The sequence below is a fragment of the Strongylocentrotus purpuratus genome, unplaced genomic scaffold (assembly GCF_000002235.5).
Source record: "Strongylocentrotus purpuratus isolate Spur 01 unplaced genomic scaffold, Spur_5.0 spur5_scaffold_21, whole genome shotgun sequence".
NCBI classification, from domain to species: domain Eukaryota; kingdom Metazoa; phylum Echinodermata; class Echinoidea; order Camarodonta; family Strongylocentrotidae; genus Strongylocentrotus; species Strongylocentrotus purpuratus.
The window spans coordinates 36,508,432-36,525,241 of NW_022145607.1; the positions used below are offsets into that span (position 1 = coordinate 36,508,432).

Sequence of the window (16,810 nt, forward strand, 5' to 3'; positions counted from 1 at the left end):
TAAGTAACAGATCAGTGGCTAACTTTGGCACACACCAAAACCATAATATAGAATGGCACTGGTCCATCCCTGACATAATTTTGTCTGATGTCTTTGATTGGTGAAAATGCATATTTCTCACATAAAAATAACAATACTTCTGGATTTATATAGCATTTAATATGGAATACTGTCTCTTAGTGCTTAACATACCAGTTTCCTATAGAAGTGATCCCAGAGACTGATAAGAATCTTTGTATGTGGCTCCCATAGCTGACACAGGACCAGGAGGTGTCTAAGATAGGACAGGAGCTTAGCCTCCGATGTTTCAGCATCCTGTCAAAAAAAAAATTAAATGTTTATATAGCTTCTACCACTGTGGTACTCTGAAATACTGTAAACTCTGTTATTTTTATGTGAATAATTTTTTGCGCTGAGCGACCCCAAAACATATTCGCTGGTTCTTAAATTCGTGTTGCAAGCAATTCAGCCCGTTCAAAACATGCATAAGAAGTCATGCATATATTTCCGCGAGTTCTAAAATTTGTGCTTGCTGATCTTAGCACGAAATCCACAAAAAGAACTGTAAAACTGCAAATATTTTTAATTTTACAGTACTTGTTTAAATTCTCTAATATTTGTGTACTCTTTTAGTACTAACCAGTTACCATGGTAAGCAGTAAGGTCCATGGTAAGAAAAGGCAAAGTGTGTAGGCTTATAAGAAAGTATACATTGGTACAATCTCAGACTAACGAAGGAAGACTGAGCCAACCTGTGTTTAATCTACAGACAGTGTCTCTCTTGAGCCAACAGTCTTTATTTGGAGACAAGGAAGTAGGAGTGGAAGACCTTACTTTGCATGGCAAGGACTTGCCATATTCATGCTATCAATGGACACTTATTGGAGGTTGTGCATAATTTTGAAATAGATTAACAATCCCAGAAAACACTGAAATTGTTAAATACTAACACTTAAAATTCTTTAAAGGTAAAGACCAGTTATGGTCATGCGATTGCATTGTGAAAGAAACGTTGTGAAATCGATCAGAAAAGGTTGATCATCTAGCATATAAGTACTGGTGTGTACTGCAAGGTTCTGGAATCATCAAAATGATAAGAAATATGGCCCAGTCTTTGTAAAGTTACAAGCACTGTACACAGAAAGATATATATGGGACTATACGCACACATGCGTTTATCTCTCACAGACCATGTAGATAAACTAATTTACCAAATATATCAATTAGTAGGCGGTTTCCCGGCAAAATTGTTATCATCATGTATTAGTCAAAACATATTCTTTCACATGATTGGTAATAAGAGCTTCCATTTCATGTTTTGAAATTGGGGCGTTTCTAATACTGGTCTTTTACCTTTAATATACACATACATCTAGAATAAAAGTTAACAAAACTACATGCATAACATTGGTACCACAACTACGGTGTAGATTGGCAAAATACTGCACAAATTTTCATTTTTAGAATTTGTTCTGGCTATTTAAAATGAAAATACATCACCTACAGTACGGGATTTCAAAACTTGTTAATCCCTCACCTTAGACAAGACTTTCTTGAGAATATCCTCTACCAAGTACCAGGGACTCCTACTAATCGGCTGATAGAAGGAAAGGAAAGAACACATTTCAATATTATTTTAAGACATTTTATTTAACCATAAACGATAACCATAACAAAAACATACAAACAATAAAACAAAAACACAGTATGGAATACGGAAAGGACCCATAGAAAAGCAAATGCTTGTGAGGAATCGCCCTCAAAGAGAGAGAGAGAGAAAAAAAATACCAAGTAGATAGAGGTACTGGATGACATGACATGGAAAGTACTGTATGCTCTCATGAATATAAAATATTTGATATACAGCAGGTCAATGGTGCAATTAAACCATCATCCTCAAACTGTGATACCCTAATTTTCTAGATGACACTGATATTAAATGACAAAGGCATTGATAACAACAATACTATTGCACAGCTGGGCACTTATAGGCCTCCGGGTCACCTGGGCACCCGAAATGTCAAGTTTTTAACATTGGGATCATGCATACACACTCTAAAAAATTCATTTATGGACATTCTACTCCGAAAATAATAATTTAAAGCTATAAAATTTTGCATTTTTTCACCTTTTTGACCAAGTTATTACCCGTTTTTTTTTTTTTCATAGACAAAACATTTTATCAGAACAATGTAGCATTAAAAGAAAATATTATTATTGCCAATTTGAAGGACAGCATGTGATCAGTTTAGCCCCTTATGAGTCGTATCTTGAAAGGGTTAACTTCAAGTGTAAATGTTTGTAGGAATGACGAGTGTGTGACTAGTACCTGTGTAGTTTCTTGTCCTGTCTTGTCATAGCGATAGAGAGATGCTAGTTGCTGCAGTAACCACCAGCATAGACCTTCAGCATCCTTGGCCGTCGTCACTCCTATAAGGAACAGTCATCCACAGGACAATGATGCATAGATTAGTACCATTGTGATTACAACTCCTTGCATGCCACTGGTCCATCATCATCATCATCATCATCATCATCATCATCATCATCATCATCATCATCATTATCATCATCATCATCATTATCATCATAATCATAATAATAATTATTGTGAAGATTAACTACATACATAACCACCTTGCAGACCTTTAAAGTCTTAAACCTCACCGCTGTATCAAGAAAAATAGGCTTCATTTTGTGAAATATATCATATATATAACATTGGAATTGGGCAGAATAAAAACATCTAGCACTGGAAATTGATAACTACTTACTATACACGGTTGCCTATAAAGTAGGAATAATTTCTTTATGGCTTTTCATGCAATAAGTTTGACAATGTGGTTAATTCTTGATTGAAATGTTTATATCTTCTCAAAACGTTATTGATCAATCTCTACAACTCTTCAGATTGATCAATAAAGTTATGAGAAGATATATACTCTATCTATCATGAATAAACCATGTTGTCACAATCACTTCATTAAAAAAGGTTTTTTTTTTTTTAAAGTATTCCAAATTTATGGGCAACAGTGTAGAATGATGTTTGAGAAGAATTAAAAATGCAAACTTATAAAGATGAGGAAAAACGGGAAGAGAAACTAGAACTGATTATTGACAGGCATAAAATGTGTTTTCAATGTAATTTTTTCTGCATGCTCATTGTTTATTGCAGAGAACAAGTACTTCATCCCGGAAGACTATCTAAATCATACATGTTCTATATACAAATTTCACTTGCGTGGCACAAGTTTCTATGAAAGTGAAATGTACTAAGGTTACTATGGTAACACCCACCTCCTTGCGGTTGTTGATCAGTCTTCTCTACTAGAGGACACAATAGCTGATGAAGGGTGCCCCAAAATGACTGTAAAAGATTCAAATATCATTATAAATTCATGATCATGTGCCCCAAAATGACTGTAAAAGATTCAAATATCATTATAAATTCATGATCATGTGCCCCAAAACGACTGTAAAAGATTCAAATATCATTATAAATTCATGATCATGTGCCCCAAAACGACTGTAAAAGATTCAAATATCATTATAAATTCATGATCATGTGCCCCAAAACGACTGTAAAAGATTCAAATATCATTATAAATTCATGATCATGTACAATAATTTAATAAAGATTTGTGGAGATAAAAATCAATAAATGTAAAAAACATTTTTTTCTTTTTGAAAGTTATCTTTAGGTTAAGCCCTCAAACCCTTCACTATGAAACAAAATATCATTCATGACTTATTACTGTGATGTACTCGGTTGTTACTTTTAAAGGTAAAGACCAGTTATGGTCATGCGATTGCATTGTGAAAGAAACGTTGTGAAATCGATCAGAAAAGGTTGATCATCTAGCATAGATGTACTGCAATATTCTGGAATCATCAAAATGATAAGAAATTTGGCTAAGTCTTCATAAAGTTTAAGCACTGTACACAGAAAGATGTATATGGGACTACACACACGTGCGCAACATGTGTATTTCATATCTCTCAACAGGCAAGAGATACACTAATTTACCAATTATATCAATTAGTAGGTGGTTTCCCGTCAAAAATTTTATGATCATGTAATATTCAAAACATATTCTTTCACATGATTGGTAATTAGAGCTTCCATTTTATTTTTTGAAATTGGGGCGTTTCCAATACTGGTCTTTACCTTTAAGCAAATTTCATTAGACCAAATCCATGTGCCTTATCGATACTATGTCTACATCAACCTTTGTGAAATAGAGATGAATTTAAAATTATGAAAAACTCTGACCTCCATATCATTTTTATCTCGGATTCCCACTCCTTGCATACATACAATTATATATAAGGAAATAAAAGAGTCTTTCATCTAAGGTTGTAGTTTTTGTTGCAGTTCCTAAAATTCCAATGCAAATTCTAAAAAAGGAAGCAAATATATTTTCTTTTTCATTTAGGCTCAGTTGAGAATATTGTAAATGTAGAAATATTTGCGGTACATTATTTTTCACATATTTCGCGCTAAGATTGGCAAGCGCGAATTTTAGAACTCGCGAAAATATAAGCATGACTTATTATGCATGTTGTGAATGGGCTGAATTGTGTGCAACTCTAATTTAAGACCCCGTGAATATGTTTTGGGATCGCTCAGCGCGAAAAATTAATCAGGCTAAAATAACAGCGTTTACAGTATGAAAGGCATGGCAACACAAGCATATGCAAATGTGTTCACTCAACTTGCAATTGGGCAGACTTACCGTGGCTGAGTTTTTTTTTTTAAATAGCTTTTTCTTCTCAAGTTCTTTTGTTGAAGCGTTGGGCAGACTTACCGTGGCTGAGTTGTTCATGTGTCTATGATCCAGCAGATGGATGAGAAGAAGCCACATCTCTCTCAGACAGGTACATGGGAAGAGAGATGTCTGATGGACTTCAGTCAGAGATAGCTGCCAGTGAATAACACCATAACATTCTTAAAGTCTTTCAGATAAGTTAATAGCCCTACTAAGATAGAAATGTCTGATGGAATATATTCACAGATAGCTGCCAGTAAATAACATCATAACATTCTCAAAATCTTTCGAATAAGTTATTAACGACACAAGGTCAATTGTCATTGTCTTTTGTGGGCAGTGAATTTTGGAATAGATTACCTGTTGATGTCAGACTGACAAGGTCTAGAAATAGGTTTCGGAATTCTGTTACAAGTCATTTGTTGAATAATTCATGAATGAAATATCAAGTTTACAAAATTCATAAATCATATTTTACATTATTAGTTTGTATATTGTAAGACATTGTTGAGTACTGATTCTTGTTTTTTCTAAGTATCGATTGTAACAGTAAATTCATTATTTTTTGTTTTGTTACGTTACGTTCTCTAAACTGATATGTACCAAAATACTTTGTTTAGCTGTTTAAGGGGTTAGGCTCGACTAGCACATGTGCTATTATCTGGCCCCTTATACCAACCAATAGTTTCTCTTTCTGTATATGTAATTATTGTATAAAATGTATGGAATATATTGCTGTTGGTAAATAAATCAAATCAATAGCCCTACTAAGGGAGAGATGTCTGATGGACTTCATTCAGAGATAGCTGAGAGTAAATAACATCATAACATTCTCAAAATCTTTCAGATAAGTTAATAGCCCTACTAAGAGAGAGATGTCTAATGGAATACATTCAAAGATAGTTGCCAGTAAGTAAGATCATAATATTCTCAAATCCTTTCAGATAAGTTAATAGCCCTACTAAGAGAGAGAGATGTCTGATGGAATACATTCACAGAAAGCTGCCAGTAAATAACATCATAACGTTCTCAAAGTCTTTCAGATAAGTTAATAGCCCTACTAAGAGAGAGATGTCTAATGGAATACATTCAAAGATAGCTGCCAGTAAATAACATCATAACATTCTCAAGATCTTTAAGATAAGTTGATAGCCCTGCTAAGAGCTTGGATGAGGTCATAAGAATTGAAGTGAAATTATACATCTGGGCCCTGTCAATCAATCAATCAACCAATCACAACTTATTTGCAATTGATTAGATGACTTGCAATTGATTTGGATCAATCGCAACTCTTTGTAAGACAGGGCCCAGATGTCAGTTAATATAAATAACTCCCTATTTGGAAGACCCTATGACCAAATATCTTGAAATTGCCCTGCTAGATGTCCTGCAGGTATGTCTAATGTCCAATGGATTTTGTTCAAAGATAACTGCCAGTAAATAAAAAGATATTGTTATTGTAGATCTGAAAAAATACACTTTATATAAATTTCCTGTGTATTCCAGTCACTTTTTTTTTTGGGGGGGGGGGGGGGGGGGGGGGGGGGGGGGAGTCCAAAAAAAATCGCAACGACTCAGCCAGCCGAAAATTCGCTCAGTGGCGGGGCGGGGGGGGGGGGGGGGGGGGGGGGGGGGGGGGGGGGGGGGGGGGGGGGGGTAAGAGGACACTTTTGGGGGGGGGGGGTCTTGAAATTTGAAAATTTGACATTTTGCTGAGTTGGGGGGGGTAAGGTCCCCTTTCTTAGGTCAGCCATGGGGGTAATATTTTTTTTTTTTTTTTAATAATTAAAAAAAAAAAAAAAAATCCAAAGGGGGGGGGGGGGGGGGGGGGGGGGGGGTTTACACACATAAAAATACCAAGGGGGGGGGGGGGGGGGTTTAACCCCCCAAACACCCCCCCCCCCTGCGTACGCGCCTGTATACAGGTGTATCTTATGAAATTTAAACATGCACCGGTAAGATGAATTAAATTCAATGCATTTTCTCACCTGATTGTGACGAAGTGTAGCGATGGTGAGAAGGTCTTGCATCAATCTCTCAACTTGTTTGTTAAAACAATTCACTACTTCTATCTCATGAGATGACCCTATTAGAGAGAGATAGAGAGTGAGTGAGAGAGAGAGAGAGAGAGAGAGGGGGAGGGGGGGTGAGATATGCAAAGAGAACGGTATGGAGAGAGCAAAAGAAAACATGCATGAATTGTTTTATAAAAACAGGTTAACAATATGAACAAATAGACAACTCATTAAAAAATATTGAAAAAGTGAAACATCTTAGTGTGCATTATTATTTTGCCAGATATTTACTGAGGTAGAGAATTGTAATGCAGTTATATATCCATTTGACCAATTATTCAGCCTGCATTCTTATCATAAACATTCAAAGATCTGGACATACCTAGGAACAATTAATTCAACTATCCATTGATCAATTTTATCTTTTCCAAACGATTCAATATGATGAACCTATCTAAATTTTGTTAAGGATTATCGGTTACCTTCATGTTATGTTTGTGACAATGGTAATCTAAATTTTAATTAGGAGTAAATGAAACCAAAACAAAATGATGTTTTAAATACCAACATCAGTGGCAGATGCATAGAAGTAAAAGTCAAAGTAAACAGAGCTTTGAGAGTGGCAGCTCATGTTTATTTACCTGCAGTAGATACATGCAGATGATGGAGGATTTGAATGATGTACCACCTGACATCAAGATGACAATGAACAAGAAGATGATCATGTGACGCCTGTAAAAAACATTCAAGAAGTCAACATTTATTTGTATCGTGGCATTGGCCTGTTAAATACTAAGCCAGAGATCTATGTGGTCTATGAAAACTGTGTATTATCCATTAATCAAACCATTTCCAATGGTTTAATTTAGAGATCACTAAATTATTTTTATAATTCAAACTTCAAACAAGTATTCTATCACCCATTTCTTATATGCACAGGCAATGTAACATCACTTGTTCTATCTGAGATATTGAAGATTTCTTGTGATATTTGCCAAAAATATGGAAAGTCTTGAAATTGTGAGCTGACCAACTTTCTATGATGTGGGGAATATACTTCAAATCCAATCAATTATCAAGATACTCATACTGCACATATAGCCCCCCCCCCCTCCCTTACCTACAAGAACCACATTGCCAACACAAAGGCAAAAGTTGGAGCCCGCAACAGCATCCTCAAGAAGCTAGCCAACACCAACTGGGGGACTGATGCCAGAACAATCCGGACGACAGCCCTCGCGCTTTGCTTCTCTGCTGCGGAGTATGCATCACCAGTATGGAGTAGGTCGGCCCATGCACCCAAGATTGACCCAGCTCTAAATTCATCTTGCAGAGCGATCACTGGATGCCTAAGGCCAACTAAAGTAGAAGACATCTACCTGCTCTGCGGTATTGCCCCACCACACGTCAGAAGGTTGGTCTTGTCCCAGAAAGAAAAGGACAAACAAGAAAACAATCCACTCCACCCACTCTTCGAACAACAGCCAGTGGGCAAGCGGCTCAAATCCAGACACAGCTTCCTGCACTCGGTAGAGCCTCTTAATACTAGCCCTCACAACCAAAGGATGACTTTGTGGTCTAACCACCTTCAGACAACTCCACATAAACTCTCCCTCAGCCCGAAGGAATCCCTCGCAACCGGCTCCAGTGAGACTTGGCCTACCTGGCTTAGCCTCAACCGCCTAAGAACTGGCTACGGTCGATGCAGAGTCCTAATGCAGAGGTGGGGTCTAGGAGACGAACAAACGGCATGTGAATGCGGCCAGGAACAGACAATGGAACACCTGCTAGTCTGCCCACTCCTGCCAGAGCCATGCACCCAATATGACCTGGAGGCCGTTAATTGCCGTGCCAAAGCCTGTGCGTACCACTGGACGGGACTTGTGTAGTGACTCGATAAGAAGAAGAAGCCCCCCCCCCCCAACAGAATTTGTAGGTGTAAATAAATGTTGGTTCAGCTAAATTAAACGAGGAAAGAATTCTACATACCTGTCTATCTATGGCATACTGCCTTGATGATGAAAGTTCATTCAGCCTCCCAATAAACCTAGATACGTTATCTAGTTCAGCTGCTAGTCTTAGAGGGAAACCTTCTACTTGCTGACTGTAGAGAGATGGCACTTCATTACAGGCTGGAGCACAGACTAACTTGGAGGTCGTCAAATACCTGCAAGCGTAAACAATGTTTAATTGAATAGAAATGCATGTAATATTTCTATTAATGTAATATCAAATTAATTCATGGTCATACATTTCTGCAAGGTTAAAATATAAAATTTAAAGTGTATCAGTCACCAAAACATATTTTGCTTTCGATGTAAGGCATTGCATGTTGCTGTACTGAGTGAATAGTGCACAGGGCCCTTGTCGGACTAGGGTTCCGTGTGCAGTTTTATTTTTCTTTGTACTCCTCAACCGTTGATCTATAGCAAGCCAGGTATAATGTTTTAGGGTGATTTCATACATACCAGGGCTTAAATTAATCCAAGGCCACCAAGGCCAAGGCCATGGCCATGGATGCCCCTTTGATTGGCCTCAATGCCCCTCTCATTGGCCTTGGATTTTTTTTCTGCCCTTTCCAATTCTTCCTCTTTGTGCTGTAATATAGAAATGTGCCCTACAGAAAAGTGGCCTTGCCCTAAATATATTGAAATTTAAGGCCTGACATACTATCTATAACACCTATACACAAATCATTTTTTTAGGTGATTGGTACACATTCAACAACTAACGCACAATTCTGTCAGCAGTCTTCCCATGTAATCTCAGCCTCTCAGGCATAGTATTAAAAGTAAAGATCAGTTTTAGAAATGCCCCCCCCCCCTCTCAAAAAATGAAACTGATTATTTCAACTGGCTTCAGCGATCCAGTCGAACCATGTGATCAAGATTATATATACCAATCCTGTCTTGTTTTCTTTTTCTATACAGTTTAGGGGGCAATACAGCAAGTTCTATGTTTACTTTGTTTATAAAAATAATATGTTCCAAATACATTTATGAAAAAGGAAAATGAGTTTGTTTTGTTATGACCAACAAAATCACTTGATACAAAAAATAATAATCTGTAACTCCCCTTCTACAAGCACTTTTAATAAATCATGACCTGGGCTTTTAACTCTTTTCTACTTTTATATACAGCGTACACCTTCTTTGTAGTATCTATGCAATTATACAGTATGTACTATTACTTCCTTTGTTAATCAATGAGTGTTAAAAAAGTGATAATGAAACATTTGATACAAACCTGTGTATGAAGGAATGAATGTAGAAGAAGAAATGTAAGACTTGCTCTCTCAACTTCTTGCTACCTTCTATGAGTGGATCTGTGAAAAAAAATTAAAATCAGCTGTTAACTTATTCAAACAGATCTCTCATTTAAAAGCATCCATTTATTTTCACTGTAATCAAAATCAACATACCGGTATACACTTGTATTTAGCCAATTATCTACAAAAAATGAAAATGTCTCCAAAAACTAAAGGGTTAAAAAAAAGAGCAGTCCACTATGAATCTATAGAAATACTGCCCATATTATTAAGGTTATTTTTTTGTGCTGTTTGTATTTCTTTTGTTACTTTTTTCAAGAGGATTCACATTTGTATTATAGTAATATACTTGTAGGGATACTCGCAGTCCAGCAAACTTGATTGCATTATATGTGCAGTCTGAGCCTAGAATGTACTTCATGGTTCATCAAGTTTAATATCACTTATGCAAGCTCTCATTTCCATTCAGTCCTTTGTTGTGATAACAATCTGTAATGCCAAACAAGGAAAATAAATCAAACATCTGAAAAATATAAAACTTGGAGCCTACCTGTTAGAGACCAATGACTCTGCTTCCCCAGTAAAGACTCTATCCTACCAAGCACTTGTCTGACAGGCAGCAAGAGATGGAGAGTGAGACAGAAAGGAGAATCAGAGAGAGAGAGGTACAGAGAAGGAACAAGTGAGAGATAGAGAGAGGGACAGAGAGAAAGTGAGAGAGAGAGAAAGAGGGAGAGAGAGTAAGAGAGAGAGAGGGGGTGTGAGAGAGAGAGAGAGAGAAGAGAGAGAGAGAGAGAAAAGAGAGAGAGAGAGAGAAAAGAGAGAGAGTGAGAGTATAGCATTACTTTCTGCAATCTTGTCAAGTTTATCCTCATTCGGATATATGACGTGATAAACTGCAGCACCTTTTCTATCATGACATACCATAAGTGTAATATGGTTTACATTTCTCTCTTCTTCATCATGAATGTCATCACTGTCATCAACCCCATTGTCACCACCATCAACATAATAAGAATACTTTTAATCAACACTGTCCATAATTAGTACTACCATCATCGTCCCCATCATTGTTGGCCAAACAGTTTTTGAGCGTCAAGTAACGCCTGGCTGGAATGCTCCCCAGGGAGTGGAGATTGTGCACACATTGTGTGCGGGCAAGTAAATAGTATATCTGTAAAGCGCTTAGAGACATTTGTATTAAACGCTTTATAAAGGCGTAAAATTATTATTATTATTAAAATCATTGTCATCATCACTTTCATCATCATCACTAAAGACACCCAACACCACCACAATCACCAACCTTCTCCTCGGCCTCCTCCTCATCATCATCAACCATTTAAAGTCAAAGATACAGAAAGAACATTAGAATACATGTTTATACTGTATGTTCTCTTGCATGATTTAAAGATAAACTCCAGTACTGGTAAAAAAAAAAAAATAATTCTCACAGAATCAAACGATACTTACACTGAATGTTCAAGATTACAAATAAATGTCATGTGCCAAACAATTTTGGAAGAAAATGTATACTGGCTGAGTAATGAGCATAGAAAGACAAGGAAATCAAGGTAGTACTAGCCCCGACACCATGTGTGTTGTCCCATATATAGCTTTCTATGTGAGTGCTTGTTACTTTACCAAGACTCGGTCAAATTTATTATGATTTTGATGACTCCAGAACCTTGCAGTGCTCACCAATACTTACATGCTACATGATCAACTGTTTCTGATCCTTTCCACACCTTTTCTTTCACAATGCAATCACATTACCAGTACTAAAGTTTATCTTTAATGTAATAAGAGAAGGTGTATACAAAGGATAATAATTACCTCAGGGTTGAAAAAAGATGTGATATTTGGTCGAGAAGAGCTGTGGTGGTGACATAGCTAAATCCAAAGAGCTGGGTAGTCAATCCTTCATGCTGTTCCACTACGTTACCATCAAGAAGCCTGAAAGATCAAATCATTTATTTCATGATTTCTATTGATACGTGTATGACATAATGCTCTGAATATAACCAAGTGAAAAAGTAAAAAAGAAAGGTTTCAATAAGGCAGTATATTTTATTATGTAAACCCCATATATACCAATTCTTGTCCTCTTGTTGGTCGAAACGGCAGACATGAAGTTTTTTTCTGACTGCTGCGTAGTATAGCGAAATTTGTATTGACCGGGCATAGTTCTACTTGCGTGTAAAATGCAAGGACGCAATGGTTAGGTATGAAGTCAACAGTGGATATGTACATTGCACTTAGATTTGTATATTTCTCTAGCCTTTACAAATAAATTCACTCTGACAGGCATATTTTAACAAAAGATCTCTTTTTGAGAATAGACACAAGGGGATGCGGAATAGAAAACAAAATATTGACTGCTTATTTTTCGGGTCATGGTTAAAACTATAGCTCCTCGTCGATCTCGAGACTGCTCTTTGCCCCTCGACTCCATCTCGGGTCACAGTTCAGTTTAGAGACCACCTTGGGCAATAGTTTTAACAGTGCAAAGCACCCAATATTTGTATACTATACAAGGATCCATGCCCTGTTTCATAAAACTTTTTTTTGAATTTTTTCAATAACAAATGCTGAATTTCTATGACAAATTTGCTCTCAGCCAGTCAGATGCCACGATTTTAGTAGCTTATATAAATAAAGATATCATAACTTGTTATTGATAACAAGTTTTATGCAACAATAACCTGATTCAATGGACAAAAAAACTGTGACTGTATCGGTCAACTACACACTGTTGAGCATTTACTGACTTATTAAGTAAAAGCTGATAAGAGTCAGAGAGTTAGATATGCCTGCTTGCAAGCAATCGTTAATTCACATGTAACAGAGGGATTAATGCTCTACCTAGTGGTTGCAGAACCACATATAATACACTAAAGTATTCACAGATCTTTGTATGTATGTAACCCATTGACTACTGAACTCTCTTGTTCCCATCTAGGCGTTAAAGCCCCTCCTCACTAGTTTGGCATGGAGGGATTAGACCTCCCTGCAAGGTCACTGGCAGGTGGTTATCCGATCAAATTGGCTCTCAATTAACATAAGAAAAAGGGCATCATGGGGGATCAACGGGTACCACTTAGGCATTATTGGCTGTATAGAGGGCGCAAGTAGCTATAAGTAGTGCAGTTGGGCTTTAATACAGGAGCCACTTAATGGGTTAATGTAAGCTACATTTATTTAAATGTATTACTAACCTGCCTGCAAATGATAATGACCTGACTGTAGCGAAAGCAATTACCCAACAAATACTCTTATAGTTAAGCAAGAGACCACTGACCTGCTAATAGTTTGGGATGCTAGGAATCCATTGCTATCGGGTAACCATGACGATGAGCTTTGTCTGTGACGAGAACATTCAAACCTAGGCGGTTCCCAAGGGATATCTGTGTGAAGTATAAACCATCAAGATTCTAAAACAATCTGTCCTGGTTTTCTAGGCACCCTGTTTACAACAATACTAAAATAAAGTTTTTTAAAAAAACAAAAAAGAAGAAAAAAAATGAAAATGAAAAACTCTTTGATAGCAAAGTTATTTGAAATATCAATAACCAATTATTGTTGATTTGGAAATAAGACTGTTAAATTAATTCCTAAAGACTAAATGGTGAGGAATTTAGCTTGAAACTTCCTACATATCAAATCACAATGTTAATATGTACCAATATATGTTTATCCTAGCCTGGACAAAAGAATTTGTCCCAAATTCAACCATCAACAAAAATAAACTTCTATACAATGAGGAAGTAGTATTGGCAATCATACTCTCTAAAAAAAAATGAGTGATCACGGACGTCACTCCTCTGGAGAGTGAAAATGTAGTGAAAATAGAGTGAACATTCACTCTTTTCTTCCTAGAGAGCACTCTAAAATCAATCGATTTTCACTCCTAAACAAATGATCACGGACGTCACTCCCAAGAAAGTGAAAATAGAGTGAAAATTCACTCTCTTTTTTAAGAGAGTATACAAAAAGGGTGTTGTAATCAAAATGCTTACCTAGATCCTGACTAAGTTTGATTCTCTTTTGTTGTTGATCATCGCCTTGTGGTAAGACAGGAGATAACGGTGGTGTGATGTCATCAGACAAAGACACAGAGAACGGAAGGCTATCAGACTCCATCCTTTCAAATCAGTTCAATCCTTAGTTCTGTGCTAGTGAAGAATAACATATATATACATGTACAGCAAATTGAATACAGAATACAACAAAACAACAATACAAATCTAAAGTATAACTATAAATAGGAATGATCTAAACCTACGTGTAGGCTATGCTAAACATAAATACAATATGGCAAGTATACATGAAAAGTGAGTAACTCCACATGAGCAATATAAATACAAACAACAAAAAACTACCGTACATAATTGTCCTAATTATCTAAAAAATTATCAGTTTCATTTTGTACATGTAAGTGAGATGTGATTGGATTGTTAAGGTTTATGCAGAATAACAAAATACAGCATAATTGTCCCTAGAAAGATAAACCTAAAACCTAAATCACTCTTTGCTTTCCAAAGGACAAACAAAAAACATAATGGAATATTATAGTATTAATCACTGCTTTGAGAGAAATAGTTGTTTTTATACGCTCAAGGGAAGGTTAGAATTGTGCTATTGCCCAAGGCGTGCCGATGGCAATAGCCCAATTGTAACCTTCCCGAAAGCGTATAAAAACAACTAGTCTATTTCTTGAATATTTGAATAGCAACACTGAGTTCCTATGGGGAGTATATTTATTCAGATGGTCATATCTCAGCCAATAATTAACATATTCAGTGCATTAATATTAAGTTATCAAATTTTGATAACTGTAATTAGGACAAATGACATAGAAGTCTAGTCTACCAACCTAATTTACATCTGATTTAGAAATCAGAAAATTAGATCTAAATAAAGAAAATCGGGGAGAGAATGTCGTGAACGAAAAGATGTTCATCGCTGGCTCTAGCTACCGCCACGGTACGAGATCTCTGTAGTACCGTCTGTATATGGGGAATGTCAACAAATGTCAGTTTTTATTAATGAAATGACCCATATCAGACGGTTATTTCTGTCTAGACCTATAGACCTACTACCTAGATCTAGTCTAGATCTAGACTCTAGATCTATCTGTAGCGGCTCTTACATTCGCCCTACTTTTATCGTACATTCATGTCTCCAGTATTTTTCCATCACGTTACTTATTTATATACATTTATTCAGGCCATGTGTGTATTTCTTTCCAATCGCGCATCGTGGTTCCGCACTGTTCACCCCGCGTATTTTCAACGCCACGAGGTTTTTCTTCACTCCTGCATCCATCTTCAGTTGAGTCACACGCTTCATGATTTCCTCTCCGGGCTTGATTCTACCGTGCCTATCACCTCTATCGGCACATCTTCACTTTCTCTGCCGTCGTCAATGCTGGCAGTTTCCCTGTGGAACAGTTAAAATCAAGATCCGACATATATGGTGCTTGGTTATCCGCTGGGAGCTGCCAGTTTCTTCACCGGTAGCCTTTCACCCACATGAGCTCGACTCACCGCAGCTCATCTAAACATTCATCATCAAAGTTCGGCTCATCAATCGAGCGACTCACTGCTCAGCACCACTACCGGCTTTGATGTCTGCATTTTCCACCTTGGCCTCCGACATCAAACGACTCACTGTTTCATCGTCGAGCGTCACTTTCTTCTCTTCTCTTCTAGCCTGAGAGCTTCTTCACTATCTTCATCACGGACGTCAGCGTCGAGATTCTTCACGGCTCTTCAGCCACGACAACGAAGCTACATTTCCGCCTCTTCAAGCCTCCGCACATTTCATCGCGTGAGCCCCTTCCTTCGTTCTCAACTCTCTTCTTTTCATTGGACTTTCGACGTCATTTCATATATGTCGTAAGCTCTATTCATTCATTATGTACATCGCATTTATTCATGTTCATTATCATCATTGATCATTATGTAATCTCCGTGCAATATTCACATTTACCATTAATGCATTTTTATTCTGAGTCATCGACTTCATCGACTTGCATGTGCTTGGCTACACTTTGTAAGTGTACGGCCAGCCTCATCAGTACCCAATAAACATAACGAAAAGGGAATACTTTCTTTCATGTATTTTATTGTCAGTGCAACCTTGTTTCCTCGTAGCTAAAATAAAAATAAGAGTTATGTTGTGTGACGAGTGAACACACTTTCATATATCCATTCACATTACCTCACACACTCATAATCATTTCTCTAGATCTACATACTAGATCTAGTCTAGGGTCTATCCATTTCAATTTGACTCACATCTTCATATCCCCACACTTCACATTAATAAATGAGTATTGGTAATACAAGATGGTCAAACAATTCACCTTGAATATCCAATGGCATTTTGAGTCTTTGAACCTTAGTTTAATGACATAGGTCTAGATCAATTAGAGAAGAGGCCTTTGATACAGTGCCAGGTGGTGATCCGCACCCCGCCCTGCTCGGCGGAGTGATGAGTGAGCGTGTGCTAACTTGTACTCTAGCTCCTGAGCGGAGCCCCAGCTCAAGCTGGCCGGTCGCGGTCAGGAAACAGCTAGGATACTAGTAATATTACTACGACCTACTCACCATGTAATTGGTATAACCTCCTACTTATTTCAGCATATCCAGTAACAGTTTCCTGATCCTCCTTTAGAATTTTTAAATCTCGATCTCCTCGGCTCAGCTCGGCTGTATTCTTCAAGCCTACATACAATTCGAAATCAAATAGCG

The 16,810-nt window shown here is 37.2% G+C and overlaps 1 protein-coding gene across 3 annotated transcripts in view; it reads right to left on the bottom strand.

Moving 5' to 3' along the window:
* The window catches only part of LOC594799 (protein MMS22-like), a 40,518-nt gene extending 23,713 nt beyond the window's left edge, over positions 1-16,805 (bottom strand). For 2 of the 3 annotated variants that reach the window (XR_004065849.1, XM_030994691.1), the window contains exons 1-14: positions 16,667-16,782; positions 14,072-14,222; positions 13,354-13,459; positions 11,889-12,008; positions 10,603-10,661; positions 10,031-10,109; positions 8,774-8,951; positions 7,426-7,516; positions 6,758-6,855; positions 4,809-4,922; positions 3,298-3,367; positions 2,330-2,430; positions 1,538-1,597; positions 193-315 (exon numbers count right to left, since the gene is read on the bottom strand). Coding sequence is in view for 2 of the 3 variants with exons in the window: in XM_030994691.1 (XP_030850551.1) it covers positions 193-315; positions 1,538-1,597; positions 2,330-2,430; positions 3,298-3,367; positions 4,809-4,922; positions 6,758-6,855; positions 7,426-7,516; positions 8,774-8,951; positions 10,031-10,109; positions 10,603-10,661; positions 11,889-12,008; positions 13,354-13,459; positions 14,072-14,195 (1,323 nt within the window). In the remaining variant the exon portion in view is untranslated. Of the gene's footprint in view, positions 1-192; positions 316-1,537; positions 1,598-2,329; positions 2,431-3,297; positions 3,368-4,808; positions 4,923-6,757; positions 6,856-7,425; positions 7,517-8,773; positions 8,952-10,030; positions 10,110-10,602; positions 10,662-11,888; positions 12,009-13,353; positions 13,460-14,071; positions 14,228-16,666 lie in introns of all 3 variants that reach the window. The other variant, XM_030994689.1, reaches the window with a different exon arrangement.
* Positions 16,806-16,810: the final 5 nt, after the last annotated feature.